Source organism: Heteronotia binoei, chromosome 9, assembly GCF_032191835.1.
Source record: "Heteronotia binoei isolate CCM8104 ecotype False Entrance Well chromosome 9, APGP_CSIRO_Hbin_v1, whole genome shotgun sequence".
Taxonomy (NCBI): domain Eukaryota; kingdom Metazoa; phylum Chordata; class Lepidosauria; order Squamata; family Gekkonidae; genus Heteronotia; species Heteronotia binoei.
In genome coordinates this window covers 104,222,254-104,250,093 of record NC_083231.1, presented here as the reverse complement: position 1 = coordinate 104,250,093, position 27,840 = coordinate 104,222,254, and the positions used below count along the sequence as shown (strand labels likewise).

The 27,840-nt window shown below is 44.9% G+C and overlaps 1 protein-coding gene across 2 annotated transcripts; it reads right to left on the bottom strand.

Annotated features, from left to right (window-relative positions):
• Positions 1-544: 544 nt before the first annotated feature.
• Positions 545-23,762, bottom strand: LOC132577558 (placenta-specific gene 8 protein-like). Of its 2 annotated transcripts, none has more exons than XM_060247350.1 (5): positions 23,581-23,762; positions 9,759-9,880; positions 8,094-8,218; positions 5,580-5,688; positions 545-789 (listed from the first exon to the last, which is right to left on the bottom strand). In XM_060247350.1, exons 2-4 carry the CDS (start codon positions 9,862-9,864, stop codon positions 5,584-5,586), a joined length of 336 nt encoding a protein of 111 aa, XP_060103333.1. In that variant the 5' UTR covers positions 9,865-9,880; positions 23,581-23,762; the 3' UTR covers positions 545-789; positions 5,580-5,583. The 2 variants fall into 2 exon arrangements, with proteins under 2 accessions (XP_060103333.1, XP_060103334.1); XM_060247351.1 differs by lacking the exon at positions 23,581-23,762 and adding an exon at positions 21,860-21,878 and having other exon boundaries at positions 9,759-9,876.
• Between the last annotated feature and the right edge of the window lie 4,078 nt (positions 23,763-27,840).

Sequence of the window (27,840 nt, the reverse complement as noted above, 5' to 3'; positions counted from 1 at the left end):
GGAATGCCCCAAATCTTTGTTACACACAATAGAATCAGGGAGTGGACAGTTTGAGAAAAAGAAGATATTAGATTTATACCCCACCTTTAAGGAACTTAGGAGCACTAATGCCTGTTATGGCTGGACTCCCAGTTTCAGAGGCTCACAATAGCTTTGAGGGAATTCCCCACAGATATGGCTGCCAGTTGTGTTATTATTCAGTGGGCTGGATGTGACACTGTGTTGGTGCAACACTCTAGGATTCACCTTACCATAGAGTTTTGAGTGAATCCTAGAGCATCATGCCAATATGGTGACATCACTTCCAGGTTCACACCAGAAGTTATGTTGCCGTATCAACACAACAGTGTGCAACCACCCGCTGTCCCCCACGTCTGCCAGGCTGTTACCAGTGCTGGGTTGGTAACACTAAATACTGTGGATGTAAACCTAAGAACACTTCCCTGGCAGTTAGCCCCACTGAATAACATGGGATTTATATCCGAGTAGGCCTGCTTAGAAACGCTCCCTATTATCTCTGTTGCAGCAAATATCACAGATAAGGAAAAAATAAAAATGTTACTTTTTTATTAATTTCCAAACAAAATTTTCCATTAATAAAATCACATATTCCAAAGAGCATCCACATTACATAGAATACATTCTTTTCCAGTTAAAAATATCCTTTATATCAGTTATTGGAAAGTATACTTCTGGCATATTGGCCAAAGCAGAGAGTTCAGCTTCTTTGTTACGATGATGCATCAGTGCTAACACTGCAGAATGCAAGGCTGTCTGATCAAAGCTTATCTGGAAAAGAGGGAAAGAAACAAACAGGGGAGATAAACCAACTTGCATAATATATAGAAGCAGGTTCAATTCACTCTGCTGGACAATTTAGTTCATCGTTCTGTTTGTTTTGGTGTAACCTGCATTGCAGGCTCTACCGGTGGAAAAGCAGGATGTACATTTGAATGTAAGTAAACCTGCCAGCTTCAAGCCTTAACTGTACATGACCCCCAAATACATCTATGAAAACCCTGCTGGCTGATTACTACTAAGGAAGAGCAGGTTTTGAGGAGAGATGCCAGCTCTCCCCCTCGACATCCCACTCTTTTGGCTGCTGCCGCAAAGGAGGAAATCGGAGGCAGGAAATGGAGCGCCCCCTGGTGACATGCTGGTGCACTGATGTCACTTCTGGTAAATGGTAGAAGAGACACCATGGATGTTCTAGAGGAGTTACCAGAGTTTTTGTGAATCTTATAGCATCTAATGACCTTATTTTAGGGTGGCCAGGCCAGGCCAGTCTGTGCTTGGAATGTGATGGGAGGAAGGGGCATGAGGGATACTGCCATCACATGTGCTAAGCATGTTAACTTCTGGGCAAGGCATTTTTTGTGGAAAAAGCCCAGCAGGAACTTATTTCCACATTTGGCCACACCTCCTGATGCCACCATTGTTTCACACAGGGCTTTTTTGTAGAAAAAGTCCATCAGGAACTCATTCACATATTAGGCCACACCCCCTGACATCAAGCCAGCCGGAACTGTATTCCTGTGTGTTCCTGCTCAAAAAAAGCCCTGCTTCTTGGGAAAACCAGAAGTGACATCACATTGCTCTAAGGATTGCCATATACTGTATGGTAAAACCATAGAATTTTTGGTGATTCCTAGAGAGATGTAACATCATTTCTGGCTTTTTCTCAGAAATGGCATCATACCACATGTGCCACTAGGTGCTTTAAATTTGTTTTCTCCTGTCACTGCTCAGAGTGGCAGTGGGCAACAAGGGGAACTGGTGGGAGGTCTCCTGTCACAGTGGAATGCCTGGCAACCCAACATCACTTCCTGTTTTTACTCAGACTAACATCAGCAACCTGGCAGAATGCTGGTGCACCAGGCCCTTCCTCCAGATTTCTCTAGCTGCAACCTGGGATGCCCATTTTGGGAGGAGGTGATATGAGTAAAGAAGAGGGAGGAAAAGAGGATGCTAAATTCCCTCCCCAGTCACTTCTATGTAGGGTTCACTGGGGACTATTCCCAGGTGGGGGCAGGGGATCCCCCGGTTTGGAGACCCTCCCCCCACTTCAGGGTCATCAGAAAGTAGGAGGGGAGAGAAATGTCTGCTGGGCACTCCATTATACCCTATGGAGACCGGTTCCCATAGGGTATAATGTAGAATTGATCCACAAATATCTGGGGCTCTGGTGGGGGGCTGTTTTTTGAGGTAAATTTGTAACATAGCATCTGATGTCTCACCTGAAAACACCCTCCAATTTTCAAAAAGATTGAACCAGGGGGTCCAATTCTAGAAGGTGCCCCATCCATTGTTTTTCCAAATAGAGGGAAGGCATTTTAAAAGCATGCAGATCCTTTAAATGTTATGGCCACAACTCCCTTTGGAGTTCAGTTATGCTTGTCACAACCTGGCTCCACCTCCAATGTCCCTGGCTCCACCCCCAAAGTCTCCTGGCTCAACCCCAAAGTCTCCAGATATTTCTTGAATTGGACCTAGCAACCCTACCAGGGACCTTTGTGTGTGCATGGGTGGAGGTAAATACATGTTTGGAACCTTGCTTGGAAAAATATCTGGCGGAGGAGGGGGTCACAGTAAGAAAGAAATTATTGGGGAAAGGATGAAGCACTTCTCTCCTGTTGTTTCTGAATTCTAGGGAGCAAATCACACTATCTCTCGTGTGTTCATTTTAAGATTTTGTTTTTCCTTTTCCAATTGATTGTTATTTTCATTCACCTTTATACCCCACCTTTCTCTCCAATAAGAACCCAAAAGCACTTTACATCATTCTCCTCTCCTCCATTTTAGACTCACAACAACCCTGTGAGGTAGGTTAGGCTGAGAATGTGTGACTGGCCCAAGGTCATGCAAACTTCCATGGCAGAGCAGGGATTGGAACCTGGGCCTTCCAGATCCCAGTCAAACACTCTAATTAAGGGGTGTCGAACTCATTTGTTATGAATGCCAGGGCTGACATAAATGAGACCTTGTCGGGCTGGGCCATGTGTGCACCTATTTAAGATTAGGTAGCAGATATATAAACTTTATAAAGGACACAGACAAACACAAGTAAAGATTTTTAAAAATTTAAAACATTAGCATTCTTTGGTCTTAAAAGTGCTTTCTTTGTATTTCTCCCATGGGATCCAAGGAGCTGGGCAAAAGAAGCTCTGGCTCTTTCCTTCCTTCCCCAGGGGACCAGGGCAGGGGGGAGGAGCCTCAATCAATAGAAAGGAGACTTGGCTTAGTAGCTCTGCTGTGTGATTGAGAGAGCCTGGCAAAGCAAGCTCTCTCTTCCCCCCCCTTCCTCCCCAAGACAGGAAGCTCAGCCAATGGACAAAATAGAGGCTTTGCTCTGTAACTTCTGTGAGATTGAGCAAACCTGGCAAACGAAGCTGTGATGCAAAAGGAAGCAAGACGGATAAGGAAGCAGATGACAGCCAGTTGCTCAGGGGATTGATAGGAGCCCTCCAAGGGCCTAATTCGGCCCCCAGGCCACATGTTTGATACCCCTGCTCTAATAACTAGCTGTATGCAGCTGCTAGGACTGCTTTGTCAAGAAGGAAAATGGCAGAGACAGAGAGCGAGCAGGAAGAGGAGGAGTAGAGAGAGGAAGAGTGGTCTTTAACCCTTCCCTTCCATTCCATTTTTCCAACTTTTTAATGGCCCAATTAGAAGAGGAATGGATATGCAATGCTATTAATAACCCCTTTTATGAAAACATCTTTCTATACAGACGTTATATTGATGATGTTTTCCTAATTTTTAAAGGGACAGAACATGTGAAGGACTTTACCTGTTGGGTTAATACCAATTTAAATTTTCTAGTCATTATGACAGGGGGACTGTGGCGTTTCTTGACACTGAAGTATAAAGTCAGGAATTTAACACTTTGGCTGCTTGGAATTATAGTAAAAGTACTAATAAGATATCTTTCCTTCATTTTAAATCTTTCCATCCAGCTCATTTGTGGGAAAACTTCTCGTATGGCTAGTTTCTCTCTGGATGCATTGTAACAGTACAAATTATTCAGACTATGTTAGAGACAGTGAGAAATTGTCCAAAGGTTTTTTAAGAAGAGATTATTCCAGGCAGACAGTGAAAATAGCAAAGGATAAGGCTGATAGGATACACAGGAGCGCCAAGCAATGAAGGAGAAATGACTAGCTTATGGGTTTGAATTTAACCCTTTATCAACTAGAATCCAGAGGATTATACAGCAACTTTGGCACCTGGTTAGTGACATACCAGTTTGCATTTTACTGCCTTTTGTGGGTTTCAGGAGAACGAGGAATGTCAAAGATATTTTAGTCTACTCAGGCATGCACCCAACAGGTAGATTGGACTATAGCCATACCGGACACCATGCATGTCAGCATTGCTTGGTATGCATGCAGGCATTAGAGGTTTCAGAATTTAGACCTTATCCGGATGGTCCTACTATCAAATTAAAACATATTTCTTCATGTGTAACACACAATGTCTTGTATTTCATCCGTTGTGATTGTGGGCTCTGTTACATAGGAAATGCCACCAGACAGGTACGGGTTAGAATCCTGGAACACCACTGTTGTATTAAAAGCAAAATTTTAGATGCCCCTCTTGTTAATCCTTTTTGGGAGAAATTGCATGCTTTTGATAGTTTCAAATTTTTGGTCCTGGATAAATATGAACCACGGGGAATTTTGGAGGATGTACATACAAAATTGCTCCAGAAACAATGCAGATGGGTTTATAAGCTCAATACTATGGCACCACATGTTCTGAAAAACTGTATAGATTTGTCCTGTTTTTTATAAATATTTTATTGTTCAGGTTTCCTTTGCTATAGAGGTCCTTTAATAAAAGTCACAGGTGTGTTTGATTACAGCCTTTTATATATTTGCTGCTTTGAGCCAGTGTGGAGCGGGAGCCATTATTGAGAGAATCTTTGGAGACTACGTGTCATGTCTCTTAGATGGTGTATTAAGAATTGGTGATATTCAGTATGTATGTGAGTATGTAATTAGTTTTTGTATGGTTTGTATCTTAGGGGTATTGGGATCCTATGTATTATGTATACTTGTAGATTAGTTTGTGGTATGTCCTCTTATTTTTAGTATTACGGTGGAATATCCCTTGTTGACAAAGGCTTTGAAACAGGTATAGCAGAAGTCAATGACCTGTCCAGGGAATTCTGGGATATACGGAAGATTCATCAAGGATAATTGCATATCAACATGAAGACATCTATTCACGAGCCCTTTTATTAATTAGAGACAGACGGACTTTCACTAAGATTTTCTCTAGGCATTTTTTTCTCTGTATCAAGTTTGTATTACATTGCTTGTGTCAATATATTAGTTATTCTGATCACTCTAACCTAAGAGTTGTGTTTTTGTCAAAAGCCTCCAGGTGAGACCTGGAGATCTCCCGCTTTTACAACTGATCTCCAGCTGGCAGAGATCAGCTCCCCTGGAGAAAATGTATTGTGCAGTGTGCATTTCTGGGTTCTCCAAAGCTCCATAGCCATTGAATTATAAAATACCGTACTGTGATTCCAGAGCAGTTGCTAACAAAACCGCCAGCCCTACAAAGATACCAACCTTCTTAGAACATTCCCATGTCTTTCCTCCTGTTGATGTCTCTCTTGAGCTGACAGAGGGAACAAAGAGGGCAACAGCTGGTAGCAAAGAAGTCCCCCAGAAGGGATCCCTATTTGGAAAAAAGAAAGAAAAAAACTGATATTGACATTTTGGGAGAAATCGCACAAAGAACAAGTGAGAAGACATCTGTGTGCATACTCAAGAGATAAATTGCAACCAGTTGGATTCATCATTGCACAAGAGGGGAAGTTATGTATTTAGCACAGTAGTGCTTTAACAAGCCATAGCACAATAATGTACATATGTTCCAATGAAATGTATGACAAGACAGTCTGATTTTATTTGTTTTGTTTTGTTGGTGCTTTGAGGCAGCAGTGGGAGGGCTTCTGGAGTTGTGGTCCCACTGTTGGACCTCCTAATGGCACTTGGGTTTGGGCCACTGTGTGATACAGAATGTTGGACTGGATGGGCCACCGGCCTGATCCAACATGGCTTCTCTTAGTCTTCTGTCTGAAGTAGTGATGCTCTGTATTCTTGGTGCTTAGGGGGACAACAGTGGGAGGGATTCTAGTGTCCTGGCTCCACTGATGGACTTCCTGATGGCACCTGGTTTTTTGGCCACTGTATGACACAGAATATTGGACTGGATGGGCCACTGGCCTGATCCAACATGGCTTCTCTTATGTTTTTATTTTGCATTTGAAATTGTCTTGGAAGAAAGCCCTTGTGCTACGTCTCCATCACACATTTAGTGCTAGCAAATGGCATGGAGTAATTTAAACACTTCAGCTCAGACTTCAGACAACAGGAGCTTGGACTCTTGGAAGCTTATTACCCTAGACATTTTCTTAGTTTTAAAGGTGCTGCTGGACTCGAATCTAGTTCTTTTGCTAGGACTGTCAGGCATACTGAAATGTTCTCTGGGACCCATCTCCCCAGGTTTATCAGGTTCTCACCAAGGAAGGGGGATCCTCCATCTCCACAGCTGGCCTCGGAAGTGCTGGTGGGGAACCATAGCAAAGAGCGGGAGGTCCCCTAATATAGTGGCAGACCATGCTTGCCTAATTGCCATGGCCTCCCAAGAATTCATACTGCATCAGATTTAATGCAGACTGGGCATTCCCCCTCCCCTTTAATCCACAGACTCTCCAGACTGGTAATCTTTATCACACACAGGGCCGGCATGTGGGAGTAGGCCAAGTAGGCAGTTGTTTAGGGCGCCACCTGGCCTAGGGGCGCCATGAGGTGCCCCCTCTCCACATGCCCCCAAACAGCAATATTGCCGTGCATCAGGGACATCACACAGTGATGCTCTGGTTTTGTCTTATGCTGATTGTGCTTTTTTTGTATCCTGTAATCCACCTTGGGTCCCAGCAAGAAAGGTGGGTTACAAATCTAGGAAATAAATGGAAAAAAAATGAGAATACTGGTGACCTCAAGAGGATTGGTAATCTTAAAGAAGTACATCGAGCTGTTCCAATAAAGGCAGCCACCATTCATAAAAAGTAGAACCTTGTGACAGAGAGTTATGGTTGATAATATAGTTTGAAATTTTGTTCATAAGTAAATGAGTCCATATTCTAAAGAACCAGTCCTTAAGAGTGGGTAAGTCTTGTGTTTTCCAGCAGAAAGAAATAGATGTATTTGTGGCAGAGAGAAGTATAATTATGAGGTCAATCCTGACTAGTTGGTTACTTTGATTATATCTAACCCTTCCTTCAGTGGTCAATAACTGTGATTATCACCTTTTGCCTTTTGGTACTCTCTCTATTACATTTAGGGTTGCCAAGTCCAATTCAAGAAATATCTGGGGACTATGGGGGTGGAGCCAGGAGACTTTGGGAGTGGAACCAGGTGCAAGGGTGTGACAAGCATAATTGAACTCCAAAGGGAGTTCTGGCCATCACATTTAAAGGGACCACACACCTTTTAAATGCCTTCCTCCATGAGAAATAATGAAGGATAGGGGCACCTTTTTGAGGTCTTATAGAATTGGACCCCCTGGCCCAATCCTTTTGAAACCTGGAGGGTGTTCTGAAGAGAGGCACCAGATGCTATGCTGCAAATTTGGTGCCTCTACCTCAACAAACAGCTCTCCAGAGCCCCAGATATCCACATATCAATTTACCATTATACTCTATGGGAATTGGTCTCCATAGGGAATAATGGAGTGCCCAGCAGACATTTCCCCATCCCTGCTTTCGATTACCCTAAAGCGGAGGGAGGGCCTCCAAACTGGGGGATCCCCTGCCCCCACCTGGGGATTGGCAACCCTAATTACACTAGAGTGTTATCAGAACTACTTCAGCATTATACATATTAGGATAGTTTTCTTTTTGTGAGGTTTGAACTGTATTTATGTCCTTTGTTATTTGCCCTTTTTATTTAATGTTATTGGGGAGAAATTAAAATAAATAAACCAAAAATTGTTTGTAAAAAAAAATACATGAACAAAAATTATCACAGTGGATTCAAGCATCAAGGAAGGACAATAGGGTTAGATGGTGCACTTACCGGGATCCTGTATCTAGTCCGGTAGACGGATCTCATCGCCATGGTTGGGCCGCAGCAACAGCATTCATCCATGTCAGACGCCACTTGACATCCCAAGCAAGTGAAACAAAACAGTCCACAGAGGCCTAAGCAAAAAGTTGGAGCAGAGCATGAAGAACCTCTGTAGGAAGTTCCACCGTAGAATGTAAAGATGGTGTAAGGCAAAGTTTGACCCAACTGTTCCATGTGTGCATGTAAAGAGCTGTCAAGTCCCAACCAATTTATGGTGACCTAGTGAGGTTTTCAGGGGAGGAGGCGTTCAGAGGTGGTTTGCCATTGCCTGCCTTTGTATCATGACCCTGGAATTCCTCAGAGGCTTCTCATCCAGATACTAACTGGGACCAACCTTGCTTAGCTTGTGAAATCTATTTGCCCTGGGAGGAGGTGGCACTGAACACAAAACAGCCACCTCTGTTTATATCTGTAGGTCTCATGATCCCCAACATAACCTTTTTGGGTGGTCAAAGAGAACACTTCCTTCCTTTTTTACTAGCAGAAAAGCTGGTTGGGTTCACCCAAAGAGATGAACCATGTCTGCACTGTTCTGACTGACCTCACAGAGAAGGAAGGCTTCTAGGCTGGGTTGCCATATACCTACTGGGGGCAGGAGATCTCCCCCCTCAGCAGGTCTTGTATACCAGCACTCTAGCAGCCAGTGGGAGAAAGAATAAATTTTAAAATGGCTATCAGTGATGGTAAGATCTCACTTCTGGGAAAATCTGGGTGTGACAGCACACCTCTCTAGGAATTCCTGAAACTCTGAGGTAAAACCATAGTGTTTTTTGTAATTCCTAGACAAATCCAGAAGTCACACCAGTCCTCTCTAGGAATCACCCAAAATTCTATGGTTTTACCACAGAGTTTCCAGCAGTTCCTAGAGAGGTATGATGTCACTTCTGCATTTTCCTAAAAGTGATTTCATGCCACTGCTGATGGCCACTCCCTATTCCCCTCTCTGCTCTTCCACTGCTTACCAGGATAGACCTGGCAACCCTAACTTTTAGGACAGACTGAGTGCTTTTAATTGTGATCAGTAATTTCTTGGTGGATCCTGGAACCACACCTGTCTATACTACAGACAGGTCAGTTGCTCATCAGCACTCATACAAAATGAAAGAAGCCTATGTGGCATCACTAAGGTAGACACTGTTCTAGTTGGGTGTGAGATGTGAGATTTTATAAGCCTGATAGAATTGTAGAGTTGGAAGGAACCTCTAGAGTCATCTATTCCAGCCCCCTGCACTATGCAGGAAATTCACAAACACCTCCCCCCACATCCCCAGTGACACCTGCTCTAAGCCCAGAAGATGTTTTCTTTAAAAATCCTCTCCAGGATCCCTGGCCAAACTGGCCTGGAGAAAAATTGCTGCCTGGCACCTAAGTGGTGAACAGCATTTCCCTGGGTGTGTAAGTAAGGTAGTGAAGAATGACTGGGTTTTGTTCATAAGAAGGTATGACATCTGTGTGCAAAGTGTGTACCGATCATACCACTCTGACCCACCAGCTCTTCCCTTTGTAAACATGCAAGAAAATTTGTTTCTGTCAAGCAAAGCTTCCGGTCTGGTTCAACATCCTCTCACGTCTGTGACACATCCCCAAAGTCAAACAGTGGTGTGGGACACTCACAGACTCCGATGTCACTGCAGCAGTCGCATAAATCCGTCTGCCACTCTCCACTCTGTGGCTGGGTCACCACCACAACTGGTTGCTGACTTATGATCACAGGGTTCATTCTAAAGGGCTGCTGGCTAATACAGGGAGAAAAGAGGAAGGCCAAACATGTTTGTTAACAAACCATCTGTGCCCTGAAGTTATTTATGGTTATGCAGCAAAAGGAATGAAATGGGTCCATGGCTCAGTGGTGGAACATCTGCTCTGCATGTAGCAAGTCCCAAGCTCCATTTGTGGCATTTCAATTTCAAAGGAACTGGTAGTGCGTGATGTAAGAGACCTGAGACACTGGGAAGTTACCACCAGTCACATGTTCTCCGAGACTCTTTAAGGCAAACCGATTACTACAAAGCCTATTTCGTAACTGTGAGTGCATTTGATAGGACACTGCACCCATCTTTGGTTTTGTTGAGGGTTTTCATACAGTGCCGATGTCAGTCTTGCTCTTTACGCTGTGAATTGACCCTTGGATCCACTGAGTTCTGGCTTCATGGTGAGGCCACTAGAACAAGATGGGGTCGCCAACCTCCAGATGGGGCCTGGAAGGCTCCCAGAATTATGACTGATCTTCACAATAAAGTTCGAGTCCAGCAACACCTTTAAGACCAACAAAGTCGCCCCCCCCCTCACAAGGTATCAGCTTTCAAAGAAGAGGAATGCTGTAAAGTTACCTTCACGCTTGAGAGGAGACAATTGGAGCACCATGGAAGGGTCTCAGTTAATTACTCTCAGGATTCCACAATCCAGAAGGATTGATCTGTCCATCTGTCTCCAATGTTGATGTATTTATTTCCTTTGCAATGTTTTCCTCCAGAATTAAACCCAAACAAATAATGACCATATAAACGAAGCTTGTTATTCCAGTTTGGTCCTTGCGGCTGTTAAACGCTTTTTATTATGCTGGATGCTAATTTGCTGCTCACCCTCTACCTTTAGGGATGGACCGGTAACTTCCATTTCAATATATCTGAAGAAGTGTGTGTGTGTGTGAGTATATACACACACAAAATGGAGAAATGCATTGTCTCCTAGATGGTCGGCAAGCAACAAAACCCTTCCCTGTGTGTTTTAATCATCCCCCCACCCTCAACGGAGGATAGGCAAAAGGAGGGAGGGGATTACTCCACTTGTACAGTGCTAAATATTTGTAGACACACGTGCATACCATATCATGTTGTAAAATGTATTTGAAAAAGGCAAGTGAACAGTATTTATTTTTCATAGCGGAAGGGGAAGATGGGGACTAGTAATTTTCATGGGGAGAAACATGGAAACAAACATTGAGGAGGGAAAGCTGGAGGAAGGTTGAAGGACAGAGCAGGTGTCAAACAGCTGCCATAAACATCTCATATAACAAAGGCTCCACTTTTGCACATGTGAAATAATTGTCAAGAGTCCCCTTGGACATGTGCTGAGTGTTTTCCCCTCACCACCCAGTAACTACAGCAATCCGCTTCCATTTAGGGAAAGGATTTCAGAATCAGAGATGGCGTGTACGGAGGCTACAGTGCCAACCCTTGGATTTTAGCAGTGTAAACTCAGACTTTGCCCGTGAGGTTCAAACATGCAGAAAAGAAACAAAACAAAAATTGTAAAAAAGAGAAAAAAAAAGAAACGACACGCTTCCCCCTTCCCCTGTGTGTCATGAGCACAAGAAGAGTGGTTAATGTAATCAAAGCACAGATCTGGATGAGGTTTTGGAGGTTTTGCTATGCTGGTCTCCAGTAGAAGAGCCAGACTCAAGTCCAGTAGCATCTTACAGACAAACAAGATGTTTGGGATATAAGATTTGGAGAGTCCAGGGCTTTTTTTGAAGCAGGAACTCTTTTGCATAATAGGCCCCACACTCCTGTTGTAGCCATTCCTCCTGGAGTTTACAGTAGGCCCTGTACTAAGAACCCTGTAAGCTCTTGGAGGATTGGCTACATCTGGGGTGTGTGTCCAGGGCCAGCCCTAGACTGTCTGGTACCCTAGGCAAGGCTAACTTCTGGCGCCCCCCGCTGCACTGATAACATCACCGAGACACATGGGTGCCTAATTTGGTGCCCCCAGAAGGCCGGCACCCTAGGCAATTGCCTAGTTTGCCTAATGGCAGCGCCAGCCCTTGTGTGTGGCCTAATATGCAAAGGAGTTCCTGCTACAAAAAAAGCCCTGGGGGAGTCAAAGCTCCCTTGATCAGATTCTGAGCAAGATGTGCCTGCTAATAATGGATGTAGTGATTTCCTATATGAGTGTGGTTGGAATTGATGGTTTAAGGCTCTTGATAAGGTTTTGGCTGTGAGATACGGCCCTGAAATGTGAGAGTAATTACTTGGCAATAGGGTTGCCAATCCCCAGGTGGGGGCAGGGGATCCCCCGGTTTGCAGGCCCTCCCCCCGCTTCAGAGTAGTCAGAAAGCGGGGGGAGGGGAGGGAAATGTCTGCGGGAACTCTATTATTCCCTAGGGAGATTTATTCCCATAGAAAATAATGGAGAATTGATCTGTGGGTATCTGGGGCTCTGGGGGAGCTGTTTTTTGAGGTAGAGGCACCAAATTTTCAGTATAGCATCTAGTGCCTCTCCCCAAAATATCCCCCAAGTTTCAAAACGATTGGATCAGGGGGTCTAATTCTATGAGCCCCAAAAGAAGGTGCCCCTATCCATTATTTCCTATGAAAGAAAGGCATTGAAAAGGTGTGCCATCCCTTTAAATGTGATGGCCAGAACTCCCTTTGGAGTTCAATTATGCTTGTTACAGCCTTGATCTTGGCTCCACTCCTAATGTCTCCTGGCTCCACCCCCCAAAGTCTCCTGGCTCCACCCCCAAAGTCCCCAGATATCTCTTAAGTTGGACTTGGCAACCCTACTTGGCAAACGCGTTGAGGACAGCATGGATTTATGAAAATATATGGACCTTCCTGCACTCTGTTGTGGATTAATTTCTAACAAGGAGAGCAAGGAATTGTGATCTTTGACTTTATTATGCTCCATTATGGATTGATTTCCAATATTTCAGACCTACGGGGGACAGATGTGAATGGTAACAGCGAAATTTACTTGTGTCTTTAAGAGGCTTTTTGATCCTCTGAGGAATGTATGCAGCCTTCTAGTTTTCTACACGTTTGTTACAATATTTATGTGTATTGAATATTATAAATTTCTAAAAATTTCTAAGCATGTCTATATTTTTTGGCACAGTTGTTGGGCCCACTTGGAAGTTGGCAACTCAAACTCCCTCCCCCCATAGTTTTACTCATGTGGGGATAAAGTTAGATCGTTGTTAACATTGGTGTATATGGTGCCTTGAACTATTAGTGGGAAAAGAAACATCCAGATATAATATATTTTAAAACTTTTGGATTCTAACAGTCCCAGAAGTCTTTGGTAAGACTAGCAATGCCTAATTTTTATATAATGCCCTCCGAACGTTGAAAATGCATTGAAAAATTGATAGCCCTAACAATAAAGTCAGGCCTTTTCCTGTCGTAAAATAATTAAATGCTATGGTTGCAGGAAAGCATACTGTTATGCAAACTATTCTGCTGCTCCTCTCCGGTAAATTCTAAAGGTTAATTCCGTCTACCTGCTATAAAAATGAATTAATGTAGCAATAAAGCAGCAGCAACCTTTGATACAAAAAAAAAATCTAGATATGGTCCTTGTAGGCGGAGATCTAGCCAGTGTGGTTCAAAGCAAGACTAATCTCCAGGAGACCCTGGCTGGAGTCCCTGCACTGCTCTGGAAGCTCGCTGGGCGACCTCGGGTCAATCTAGGGTTGCCAAGTCTAACTCAGATAATATCTGGGGACATTGGGGGTGGGGCCGAGAGACTTTGGGGGTGGAGCCAGGAGACTTTCCCTAAAATAAATAAATAAATAAAATACAGCAGTGCAGTTCCCCTGAATACAGTCTTCATTTCCTCACCCAAGCAGCTGCAAGACATCTCTCTCTGTCTCACACACACACACACAGTGGAGCAGGCTTCCTTGGGAGGTGAGGGGGGCTCTCCTTCTTTGGAGGTTTTCAAACAGGGGCTCTGTTTGGAGGGTTTCAAACAGGAAAAGATGACTTGCACAGAGAGAGAGAGCAGCAAAAATAAAACAGTTTGCAATCCCATACTTGTGAGGTCGCACTGGGGCAATTTACTCATGAGTACCTGAACTTCCAAGTCCTTCACAAGAACACAGGGAAACCAAAGAACCAAACACAAGAACACAGGGAAACCAAAGGTTCAAATTTACCTTTACTATAAAAATGACCTCTGAAAAGATTGTGCAACAAACAGAGGGTCTAGGCTGCTTTCCTTCTGCCTACTCACCCCACCCCCATTCAGCCTGGGTCCTACATATTTAAAGACACAGGCACACCATCCAAAAAGGAAGGCTTGCCAAGTGGTGTCTTAAGCTTCCTGAAGTGAGAAGGCACATGGTGGCTGTGGGGGCGGGAAGGAGCCTGGAAAAGCAGGAGAACCCCCGCTGGGACCTGGGGACTGGCAAGCCTAGGTCAGTCACATGCTGTAAGACTAACCTCTTTGACTAGGGCTGCCAATCCCCAGGTGGGGCAGGAAATAGGTATAAACCTCTGCAGAAAACCAGCCTCAAAAAAGTAACAAACATAAAGGCATTTATAAAAAAAGCACAATGTGTCAGTGTAAAGTGAAACCAGTCACAAAAACATCAGCCACACCCACACCAAAGTTTCGCACAAGACGAATCAATGTCAGTGGATTCAGAAATAAAGTCCGGATTATGGCAGAGGTATGTTCTTCAGAAGAGTCGAGAGCTCCAAAATATCTTCATAAATATTCATTGGAATGATCCCATGCAGCAAGGCACATACGGAACGCAACAGGTCTGACTAAATTCCCCGTTTCACAATAACGCTTCTATGAGCTTCACAAAACCATTATACATTTTTCAAAAGAGCACAGCTTCAGAATTCTTAGCAGAAGTGATTGGCGAGCCTAGGTCAATCACACACTGTAAACCTAACTTGCCTGACTAGGGTTGCCAATTCCCAGGTGGGGACAGGGGATCCCCCAGTTTGGAGGCCCTCCCCTCGCTTCAGGGTCATCAGAAAGTGGGGGGGCGGAGGGAAATGTCTGCTGGCCACTCCATTATTCCCTATGGAGACCAATTCCCATAGGATATAATGAAGAATTGATCCGTGAGTATCTGGGGCTCTGGGGAGGCTGTTTTTTGAGGTAGAGGCACCACATTTTCAGCAAAGCATCTGGTGATTCTCCTCAAAATACCCCCAAGTTTCAAAAAGATTGGACTGGGGAGTCCAATTCTATGATCCCCAAAAGAAGGTGCCCCTATCCTTCCTTATTCCAAATGGAGGGAAGGCATTTAAAAGGAGCATGGTCCCTTTAAATGTGATGGCCAGAACTCCCTTCAGAATTCAATTGTGCTTGTCACAGCCTTGCTCCTGGCTCCACCCCCAAAGTCTTCTGGCACCACCCCCAGAATCCCCAGATATTTCATGTGTTGGACTTGGCAACCCTATGCCTGACAGGGCTGTTGTGAGAATAAAACAGAGGAAAGGAGAACCATGTCAGCTGCTTCAGGTCCCCACTGGGGAGAAAGGCAGGGTATCAAGAAAGTTAAAAAAAAGAAAAAAAGATTGCCCAGTAGTGGTACTGCTATTACTTTTGCAGCTGATTCACATTTGCACTGACTGTCAGGGAACTGAGACTCTTGCCTAGTTCCTTGTTCTTTCAAAAACTGGTTGAGGCCTGGTTCTGACCAACAGATTTCAAGCTGAGTTGACCTCATGAGTAGATGAGGGAGGGAAGCTTCTATCTCTAACTCCCTCTCAAGGTCGAAACCAGGGGTGGAATTCTAGCAGGAGCTCCTTTGCATATTAGGCCACACACCCCTGATGTAGCCAGTCTTCCAAGAGCTTACAAAAAAGAGCCTTGTAAGCTCTTGGAGGATTGGCTACATCAGGGGTGTGTGGCCTAATATGCAAAGGAGCTCCTGCTAGAATTCCACCCCTGGTTGAAACCTAGGCTTGCCAATCCCCATGTCCCAGCGGGGGTTCTTCCACTTTCCCAGGCTCCTTCCTGCCCCCAGTCAGCTGGCCAGCAGGGGGAAGCCCCGCCCCCAGAGGACCATGTGCCTTTCCACCTCTAGAGGCTTCAGTCTCCGATTGAAAGGCTTCCTCTTGGGATGGGGTGTCTGTGTTACTTTGAAGAAGCTGGCAGCAACTCGTGAGTAGAGAGGCCAATCCCTGGCTTCAGAGTCGGGGGGGGGGGGGAAATCTGCTGGGCACTTCATTATTCCCTATGTGGAGATCGATTCTCATAGGGTATAATGGGGAATTGATCTGGAGGTTTCGGGGGCTCTGGGGAAGCTGTTTTTTTGAGGTAGAGGCACCAAATTTTCAGTATAGTATCTAGTGCCTCTCCCCAAAGTACCCCCAAGTTCCAAAACGATTGGACCAGGGGGTCCAATTCTATGAGCCCCAAAATAAGGTGCCCCTATCCTTCATTATTTCCTATGGAAGGAAGACATTTAAAAAGGTGTGCTGTCCCTTTAAATGTGATGGCCAGAACTCCCTTGGAGTTCAATTCTGCTTGTCACACCCTTGTTCCTGGCTCCACCGCCAAAGTCTCCTGGCTCCATCCCCAAAGTCCCCAGATATTTCTTGAATTGGACTTGGCAACCCTATTGAAACCATGACACCATGGTCACCAGTCAGCCACATCCCATTCAATTAGCCATCATGATTTGCACCTGTGGGAAATGGTCAGACTAGCCTGCAAAGAGCTCCCCCAGGGCTTTTTTTGTAGCAGGAACTCCTTTGCAAATTAGGCCATGCACCCTTGATGTAGCCAATCCTCCAAAAGCTTACAGGGCTCTTAGTACAGGGCCTACTGTAATCTCCAGGAGGATTGGCTACATCAGGGGTGTGTGGCTTAATATGCAAAGAAGTTCCTGCTATAAAAAAATCCCTGGCTCCCCCCATTTCATCCTCAGATCATACCAACTTGGTTACAGGCCACACCAGCACAGACATCATGAGCCAAGATTCTGATAGGTCCCAAAGGCCTGAGACAACATTGGATCTTTTGGCCTTGTTAGCCTTTGAAATTAGCGGTTGGCAACTGCTCACTGACGTGGATGTGACTAAGGTTTCCAAGTCCCTCTGCTGCTGCGCTGTGGTACAATGACATCACCCAGAAGTGACATCATTGTGCAGGGCATGTCACACTGGGGGCAATCTAGGATTCATGGTAAAACTATGGTACTCTATTTTTTACCGCAAATCCAGAGCATCCCTGATGTGATGTGCCCTGTGCACTAAACCTCTGAATCCCAGGAGGCAACACCAAGGGGAAGTTCTCAGTGGTTAGCATAATGACTGATAGCCATTGATAGACTGATCCTCCATGAATCTATCTATAGCAGGGGTGGCCAACGGTACCGTGGCCAACGGTAGCTCTCCAAATTGTTTTTTGTAGGCAAAGAACAACTGGAGAGCTACCGTTGGACACCCCTGGTTTATAGAACCCGAATGGATGCAGTTACTGGGAACCGAGGGGGGTGGGGGGGAAAGGTGTCTCTACACCACCCAGTATCAAACATGTGTCCTTGCATTACCTTCCTTAATTTTTATTTAGAATCAATCACATTTCTGGCTTTATAGATACTTTCACTTCATAGAAGAGGCAGAGGAAAAACAATGGTTCTGCGGTCATTAAATGAGAAAACTAAAATAAAGCCACCCTCTTAAAACTTTCTAGATCTCCAGCACTTCTACACAATCTTATAAGCATGATTCCTGGGTCCAGAAGCCAAAGTAAAAACAAACAAAAAATATTCCCTGTTTTCTACAGTTGAGCGCTGAAAATACTTGGCAGCATATAATAAGGTTAGAAGGACCCAGGTTCCTCTTTCAGACTCACAGTCCAGCACATGAAAGGAAAGGAAAAGAGGGACTAAAAGTGATTGTGAAAAATAAAGTGTTGAGGAAATGAACCAGGTCTGAAAGAATAGACGAGACTGCAACATTTTGTAAGTGGAAGAAAACAGTTGAGTATCTAGAAAAAGCCCACCAGGAACTTATTTGCATATTATACCCCACCCCCTAACACCAAGCCAGCTGGAACTGCATTCCTGTGCATTCCTGCTCAAAAAAAGGCCCTGTCTAAAGGGAGAAGATTCTACAGTTAAGAGCCAGCCTGGGAAAAGAGTCAGGGATATTGAAACAGAAATACAGGGATCTGTAAAAGGATTATCATGAGAAAGCTAAAGGAAACGAGACAACAGCTTTGGAACAGAGAAGGGGGGAAATTACTAAATGGTGAGATCATGGGGTTACCTGCCTCCAGGTGGTCATATGGGAGAATAAGCAAACAAAATGGAGTCTGGTCTCCCATTAGAACACAGTGGACAGATTACATATGCTCTGTTCTAGGCTGAAACCACCCTGAGGCCAGAACCTTTCCTGATTGCCAGATTCAGTAAGGGCTTATCAGGGAAGGCTTATCAGGTTTCTTTCTTAAGAGTTGTTGTTCTCAAAACCCTGCCTTCTAGCAATGGACCTCTGATGTCAACTAGAGCTGTAACTTTCTTTTCTTTTTTTGCAACTTAGACATGTGCCCAGTAGTATGTATGGCTGTGAGAGTTGGACCATAAGGAAGTCTGAGCACAGAAGAATAGATGCTTTCAAGTTATAAGAGAAGAATCTTGAGAGTCCCTTGGACTGCAAGAAGATCAAATCAGTCAGTCCTAAGGGAAATCAACCCTGACTGTTCCCTGGAAGATCAGATGCTGAAGCTGAAGCTCAAATACTTTGGCCACCAAATGAGATGGGAGAACTCACTGGAGAAGACCCTGATGCTGGGAAAGACAGAAGGCAAAAGAAGAGGGGGATGGCAAAAGATGAGATGGTTGGACAGCGTTACTAATGTAACTAACATGAATTTGAGCAGACTTCGGAGGATGGTGGAAGACAGGAGGGCCTGGCATGACTTTGTCCATGGGGTTGCAAAGAGTTGGACTCGACTGTGTGACAGAACAACAACAAAAAAGACACGTGCAATATAGACTTTGAATTTTCTACCACCATGTATTGTTCTTGCCTTTATATACACTGTGTTCTTGTTTTTGACTGAACCTCCCTCCCCACCCTCCAGTCCAGACTCTCCTGCAATTGACTGTAATAAAATTAGTTCAAGGGACTCACTGTATGTTCTGTTTTTGATGACCCCCAGCCCAACAAACCCCTTTTGGCCCATAGGCCAATTCCCTGTCAGTGGTTGGAGTAGGGTTTCCAGTCCTCTAGTCTGGGTGGGGTTCCCCCGCTTTTGTGGGCTCTTTCCCACCCCTGGCCAGCTGGCTTGCAGGCAATAGAATCCTTGCCTGCAAATGTCCCAAAACACAGTGTGATGACAGCACCCACTTTGCCGAAAGTCTAGGACGTCACTGGCCAACAACAGTGACGTCACCCACTTTGCCGAAAGCCTAGGACGTCACTGGCCAACAACAGTGATAAGATGATGTCACTTCGCAGGCACAGCAGAAGATTTCAGAGAGGATCTGGGAGCCCCACCCCCAACCAAAACAAAGGTAGGACCAGGCAATCCTAGGCTGGAGATCTCCCAGGATTCCAACTGATCTCCAGGCAACGGAGATCAGTTCACCTGAAGAAAATGGCTGCTTTGGAATGTGGACTCTGCTATAGGGCTGCCAAGCCCCCGGGCTGGGCAGGAGTTCCCCACCCTGACGGTTCCCAACCTGCCAGCCTGGGCCAGTGGGGAGAACCTCCCCCGACATCACCGGCGCAATGACGTCACCTGGACTTCCGGGTGATGTCACTGCACCACGCATGCAATGCATGTGCTGAAAAAGCAACCCTACTCTGCTATCATACCCCACTGAAGTCCCTCCCCTCACCAAACCCCACCCTCCTCCTCCCACTCCCAAATCTCCAGGTATTTCCCAAACCACAGCTGGCAACCCTAGAATGAAGAACTTTAAAACTTAAGAAGGGAAAGTTTGAAGCCAACAAGAAAAATACAGATTCCAGATCAGAACAGCCCTGAGCCGTGAGGAAGGACAAGAAGTAGATATTTTAATTAATAAATAGCTCCTTGCTGGGTCAGACCAGTGGTTCGTCTCAGTCCAACAACCTGTTTTGCACAGCAGGCGAGGCCTTCCCCTGAAGCTGCCTCCCGGCACTGGGATTCAGAGGATTGGTGCCCCTGAATATGGAGGTTCCCATCACGCCTGGACCTCCCTTCCACTAATCTCTCTAACCTAGGGTTGCCAGCCTCTAGATGGAGTTTGGAGATCTCCTCGGATTTCGACTGATCTCCAGGCAACAGAGATCAGTTCCCCTGGAGATAACGACTGCTTGGGAAGGTGGACTCTATGGCCTTAAACCCTGATGAAGTCCCTCCCTGAATTCTGCCCCCCAAATCTTCAGGAATTTCCCACCCAGGAGTTGGCAACCCTAGTCTAACTCCTTCATAAATCTCGTGGCCATTACCGCATCCCCTGGCAGTGAATTCCACAATTTAATTCCTTGTTGAGGAAAGAAGAGAAGAGTCCCTGGAAAAGACAAAATGGCTAGGAAAAGCTGAAGGCAGCAGGACAAAAGGAAGACCCAACACAAGGTGGAGTGACTCAGTCAAGGAAGCCACAGCCCTCCAGTTGCAAGGCCAGAGCAAAGCAGTTGACGATGGAAGGTCATTAACTCATAGCATCGCCAGCAGTCAGAAGCAACGATGGCACATAACACACACAAATAAGTATTTGCTTTTGTCTCTCCCGAAACTATTTCCCAGCAGCTTCATTGGTATTCCCAAGTTCTGGTATTAAAGGACAGGAAGAATAAGTTATCTCTATCCACATTCTCTGTTCTGTGCATGCTTTTATAAACCTCTACCATGTAATTCCCCCCATTCCGTGGCCTTTTTTCTAAACTGAAAAGCCCCTGACTCTTTTCTTCCTGCATGAGGATAACTTTGCAACAAAAATCAATAGGAGTCTTGTTGGAAGTTTTTTTTTTTGTTTAATTCTAGCATAAACTCTTTAATCCAAGAAAACTTGTACTAGAATTCAAGAAAGAAAGAGAGATATCTTGTTAGTGTTTAAAAAGTATCACAAGACTCCTATTTTGAGAAACCACAGGAAGGCCATAGAAGGAACTGAAAAGAAGCTGTTCCACCTGAGAAGACATGAGAAGCAGCGGTTTCAACAAAAAATGAAAGGATGAACATAAGAGAAAGGAGAACAGTTCAGATCATATTTAGATTCCAAATGAATGATAACAAGAGAGTGAATGAGAATGCCAACAGTTCTCACAAGCATGTTCATTTCCAGAGCACCATAAACACTGTGGTTACGTGCATGTGTGAATAAGCCAGCCCGGTCAATGCTTTAATGAAAAACACTCGAGAAATCTGTTCTCACATTCATCTGTCAATAAAAATAATCTGGAACCACCAGCTCATGATAAAATCTACATACAAGCAGCCCCACCAACTGAAAAGAAGAGAAAAAAATTGGGGAAGTTGAGATTTAAAAAACACAAGAGAATGGAAAGAAAGATGAGTTTTGGCTGGATCAGCTTTTGAGAAGTCAGTCCTTTCCATGTGAGACTGCAGAAGGGTATGCATGGAAATGTAAAGTCGAAAAATTATCCTCGACTGTCAATGCAGGAATGTTAGGAGAATCCCAAAGCATAAATGAAGGGACCAGTGAGAAATAACAATGGGATCAGAGGCAGCTCACTCAACAGAAAGTGTAGAAACAAAGCCGAGAAAGGCATGAGGACAGACTGCAAGAATTATTTCAAATCCCAAAGTGAAACCATACAGAAAAGACGCAGGAAACCTCAGACTTCTCTCAGCAAGAGAACAGTGTGTTCAACAGTTTCACAAGTTCAAGGAGGACATCAAATAAAAGTTCGCGATATGGAAATGATAAAACAGCCAAAGAAAAACACCTGGTTGGAGGGAAGGGGGGATGGGGACATAATCCTGGAAACACAAACACCAAATACAGACTGCGTATTCAACAAGTTCATACTGGAGAGAAATATGAGAAATAATACTATACTTACTCCGAGAAAAGGGGGTCGAGATCAGAGGGTGTTTTCGGAAGAAGGGGAACAACCACCAAATTGGAAAGGGAGGGGGGGGAGATACTGAAGATGTGAACTGAAGAGAGGGGAAAGTATGCCCAGGAGAACAGCACAAACAAGAGGGAATGAACAGGTGCAGTTGTGGGTGGGGTTTCTGTACCTTCAATTGCTGTACACAAGAGAGAATTTGGGCAGGTGAAACTTGTCGTGGCATACAGAACTGCAGAAGCAGAAACAGCTGTGCCTCCTGCAATTCCCACTTGTATACTATTGTCCAGGGCTTTTCTTTCTGAAAAAAGAGGTGCCGGAACTCGCAAGAGGGAAATGAAGGAGAAACAGGTGTTCCTCATGAACTTTTAAACTTTTTTTAAAAAAATTGTTTCCACAAAGAGGTTCCGGAACTCTGTCCCGCCACGTTCCCCCAGGGAAAACAGCCTGCTATTATTAAAGGTTGCAAAGTGCCATCTTCATTGAGTCACCTTGAACTTTTAGCTGACTAGTTCAGGGTATAGAACCCCAGCAGTGTTTCAGTATCTAGTAATGCCTTGAAACAAGAAGAAGAGAGTGAGAGGTTTCCAGCAACCAGAGAACACAGATTTGGGCCTCTTCAAGTTGAGGCTCTTCTCTGTCCTCTCCCCCCTCACTTAGCTCTGTTCCTGGATTTTCCCTCATCCCTGTCACTGTAGTCTGAATACCTGCATCTCTTGGCTACATTCTGGCAAACTAGAGATACCGGCCTCCAGGTGGGACCTGGGGATCTCCTGGAATTACGGTTCATCTCCAGACATCAGTTCCCCTGGAGGAAATGCCTGCTTTGGAGGGTGGAGTATATGGTATTGTACCCCACCAAGGTACACGTCCTCCTCAACCTCCATTCCCAAATCTCCAAGAGCCTCCCAACCTTAACGGTTATGGGCCCAGTGGCTAGAGAGGACCTGGCAACACTATGGCAAAGAGTAGTGGTAATATCCCCCAAAAGTGGGGCCGAGTCTGAATTCAATAGGTTGTACAGCCTTCGGGTTACTGTCCCTTGGATTCACTAATTTCTTTGAATATGATGAAGGGACCATTGATGCTTGGAAGTTTATACCAAAATCTTGTTGGTCTCTAAGGTGCAACTTGACTCGAATCTATTTTTTCCCCCAACTTGTTTCAATGTGGATATGAAACTGCCTTCTTCTGAATTCTCATCGGTCTCTCAAGATCAGTGTTGTCTGCTCTGTTGGCCAGCAGGTCTCCTGTGTCTTGAGCAGTTTTTCACATCACCTTATCACTGGAGTGGCTGTGGATCAAACCTGGGGACCTTTGCATGCAAAGCAGATGCTCTACCACAAAGCCATGGCCCTTTCCCTGTTTCATCTTCCATGGCTTTGTTTTCGTAGTGGTCTCTTCAGCATTGTGAGCATCTCTTGACATCCTCCAAATTTTGAAAACTGGAATGTATTAAGAAAATCAAACGCAAGGCAAATTTGCCAAATGTATTTGAACAATCAGTTTCCATGCCAGGACACATGCATCAATTTAACTTTAATAAATATCGAAGAGCAACCCTGTGACTGTTTTGGTCTCCCCATTCTCTTAAATAAAAAAATATTAATTAATTATAGCATCCTTTCCCTGGAGATGTCATAGTCAACAATACTGAACATCCACAGAAAATTATATTGTAATATTAAAGCATATACATACATGGCACTTACCGAATACTTATGAGGAGGTAGAGATCCCTCTTAGTCAAGATCAAGGGTAACTATAACTCTACTTACACCAAGGAGCCAACCTTTGTAACTTTCCAAGACAGTTAATTGGCTGTTGTGTTCAAGGAAGTTGATAGCTGACCAAAACTATTCAGGCTGAAAACTACTCTCTCTCTGTTAGTTCAGTGAGCAGTTTTGTAACACCATAAAACAAGGACTTTCAGTATGCACAGCAGGGCAAGATTTTACACAATTTGGGAGAATCAAGAAGTGAATAAGTCACAGCTTATTGGTGCATTTCCTATGCACAGGAAATGTCCCTCTTATGCCACATCAAAACTTTACAGTATCAATTGGGTAAGATTTTTGTTAAAATCCCAGCCCAGTCCTTCTGGCACTGAAATAAGGAATTCATGCTTCGCTTCCTTGAAGGTCATTAGAAACTGAATTACAACCAGGGCTGTTTTTTTTTAGCAGGAATGCAGTTCCGGCTAGCTTGGTGTCAGGGGGTGTGGCCCAATATGCAAATGAGTACCTACTGGGCCTTCTCCACAAAAAAGCCCTGTGTAAAATAATGGTGGCATCAGGGGGTGTGGCCTAATAGGGTTGCCAGTCCCCTGGTTTGGTGCCTCTCGCCCTACTTCAGGGCTATCAGAAAGTGGGGAATGGTTACTGGGCTCTCCATTATACCCTATGGAGACCAGTCCCCATAGAGTATAATGGAGAATCAATCTATGGGGATCTCCACACACACCCCCCCCGTTTTTTAGATAGAGGCACCAAATTTTCAGCATAGCATCTGGTGCCTCTTCTAACACCTCCCCCAAAATTTAAAAAAAATATTGGACCCGGAAGTTCAATTCTATGAGCCCCCAAAGAAGGTGCCCCCATCCTCCGTTATTTCCAGTGAAGGGAAGGCATTTAAAAGGAGTGCGGTCCCTTAAAATGCGATAGCCAGAACTCCCTTTGGAGTTCAATCGGGCTTGTCATAACCTTGCTCCTGGCTCCTCCCCCAAAGTCTCCTGGTTCCACCCTCCAAAGTCCCCAGATATTTCTTGAGTCAGATCTGGAAACCCTGTTGCCAAGTCTGAGTTGGAAAATTCCTGGTGACTTTGGGGTGGAGCCTGTACATGATAGAGTTTTGGGAGGGGAGGGAGAGCTCAACAGGAAAGCAATGTCATAGAGTCCACCTTTCAGAGTGGCCATTTTTTTCCCAGGGGAACTGATGTAGGTAGCCTGGAGATAAATTGTAGTTCCAGGAGAATTTCATTCCCCACCCAGAGGATGGCAACCCTACATCTCCAATGTATCTTTGCTCCAGATTCCTACTTCCTAGAGCTGCTTTTCTTAGAAAGGAGAAGAAAAAGTAGCTGGGGGTGACATGTGATGTAAATTTGTAAATCACATGTTGTTTGTTCCCCCTTGCTGATGTGTTTGCCTCTTTGAATTCATGACACAGCAATAGGGAAACAAAAACTAAGCAAAGCAAACTGCTCAAGTTTATCATCACTGTGGGTCGGTTTCTTCAGGGACTGGCTATTAGCCACAGTGTGTGCGTGTGTGTGTGTGTATAAATTATTGGCCACTGTGTGACACAGTGTTGGACTGGATGGGCCATTGGCCTGATCCAACATGGCTTCTCTTATGTTCTTAAATGATAAGACAATCAAGAATAAATCTGGACAAGCCAATATCAGGAACTGGCTTCCCCCCCAAAAAAAACCCTTTGTTGAATATCCTTCTTGTGCGTTAAATCTGGGGCAAAATGTTTACACACACCGTGTTTACACACGCCACATTTGGGTCTCTGTTCTAAACAGGATCTCGTTAAAAACTGCCATTTCTTAATGCATCAATGAAGGAGCCTATGGGTGTATCTTATGTTTTTTTCTAATAATTTCTGATTAAAACATTCAGTACCAAAGGATCCTGTGTTTTTAAGCCTTAAGGCTTCAGAAGTGAGCAGTGGCTCACGAAAGCACATCCCCTGCTATACATTTTGTTAGTCTTTAAGCAGGGTCAGCCCTGCCACCAGGCAAACGAGGCAATTGCCTAGGGCTCTGGCCTTCTTGGGGCTCTGAATTGGGTGCCCTCCATGTGACTCAGTGATGTTATCAGTGCATGGGGGGGGGGAGTACCAGACGTTAGCCTTGCCGAGGGTGCCAGACTGTCTAGGGACGGCCCTGTCTTTAAGTTACTTCTGGATTTTTGCTCTTTTCTACTGCTCCAAAATACTTTACTTTTCCAAGATACAGGTGAGCAGTTACACTTGTAAGATTAAATATGCTACCGTCAGGCCACAGATTCAGTGGGAGCTCACAGGAGCAGAGCTCCTGAACCTTTCTGAGAGTTCCACCTCCTCCTTCTGAGAGTTCCTCCTCCTCCTTCTGAAAGTTCCACCTCCTTGCCCATTGAATGTGCAGCTGCATAACAATCCCTAGATGAGCTCCACCACCTATTTTTCTACAAAATGGCCCCTGGCTACCATCCGTGATTTCTGAATGCCCTATGTTAGGCATACCATTTCACATCGGTACTGTGGTTGTGGTTTAGGGAATCATAGAAACTGTGATGCTTGTTTTATTTGAATGCCCATAATATAAGGAGGCTAGAGGAAAATGGATCAAGCTCCAGCAAAATGAGCCTCCCCCAGACATTTTACTTAATAAAATTTTAATGGATCCTAGGCCAGCAAATACACTTTGAAAAGCTCAATTCCTTGCCCAGGCCATGACAGTTTGGGCCGCTTGGGACAAGACACCTTCTTTAACATAGTACAGCCTGTCTATGGCTTCCTTTCTTCTTTTTATGCTTAGCTGGGATAGATCGATACTGCTCGAGCCATGTAGGTCGAAGGAGTAGAAAAGGAAAGAAAGAAAAAATTGAATCAAGGACCTTGCGAATGCAAAGCAGATGCCACGGCCCCTCTCCTAAAGGAAAGAACTCATTCAGCCGTTCGTTGAAGAAACACACTGAGAAACTGCATCTTGCAAAGCATTTGCTGGTTCGGTTTACAGTTAAATTGAGAAATGTCACAGTATGAAGCAATGCCCAATGGGATGCTGACTGCAGAGCGGGAACAGACACCTTGCCAGTTTGGTGTAGTGGTTAAGTGCGTAGACTCTTATCTGAGAGAACCGGATTTGATTCCCCACTCCTTCACTTGCAGCTGCTGGAATGGCCTTGGGTCAGCCATAGCTTTCGTAAGAGTTGTCCTTGAAAGGGCAGCTTCTGGGAGAGCTCCCTCAGCCCCACCCACCTCACAGGGTGTCTGTTCTGTGTGTGGGGGGGAAGGTAAAGGAGATTGTGACCGCTCTGAGATTCAGAGTATAGGGCAGGATATAAATCCAATATCTTCTTCTTTCCCCCAGTCCAAAGGAAAGGCATTCCACCAAGCCATGTACTCTGCCTTCAAGGCCACACTGAGCTCTGACATTCCTTTTCATCTTGTAAACTGTAATAAACTGAGAGCCAATGAGGAGCACGCATGGTATCAGGGAGTTCAGGATTGGATCCCACCTGAAATGTCAAATGCAAGAAGGCTGCAGGCACCACAAGTAAACAGGAATCAGCTAATGGGACAGTAAAACCAGAGCTGGATTTACGTACATGCTAAGTAAACTGCTACAGCTCAGGTTGCTGACTGGACTGGAGAAAAATTTCCTCTCTTCTTTAATGGTTGGAAATGAGCAGCTGAAGCTGGCATTTCATGGCCTGGAGGTAGGGTTGCCATGTCCAACGTGGGAAATATCTGAGGATTTTGGAGGTGGAGCCAGGAGACTTTGCGGGTGAAGCCAGGAGCAAGGTTCTGACAAGCACAATTGAACTCCGAAGGGAGTTCTGGTCATCACACCCTTTAAATGCTTTCCCTCCACTGGAAATAATGGAGGATGGGGTCACCTTTTGCGGCTCATAGAATTGGACCCCCTGGTCCAATCTGTTTGAAACTTTGGGGGAGGGGTTGAGGAGAGGTACTATATGCTATGCTGAAAATTTGGTGCTTCTACCTCAAAAAAACAGCTCCCCCAGCCCCAGATATCCACAAATTGGTTTTCCATTATACCCTATGGGAACCAGTCTCCACAGGGTATAATGGTGTGCCCAACAGACATTTGCCTCTCCTCACCCACTTTCTGATAACCCTGAAGCAGGGTGAGGACCTCCAATCTGGGGGAAGTATGGTATTATAGCTGATTGAAGCCCCTCTCCTCTCCTCCCCAAACCCCACCCTCCCCAGTCTCCACTCTCCACCACCAAAACCTC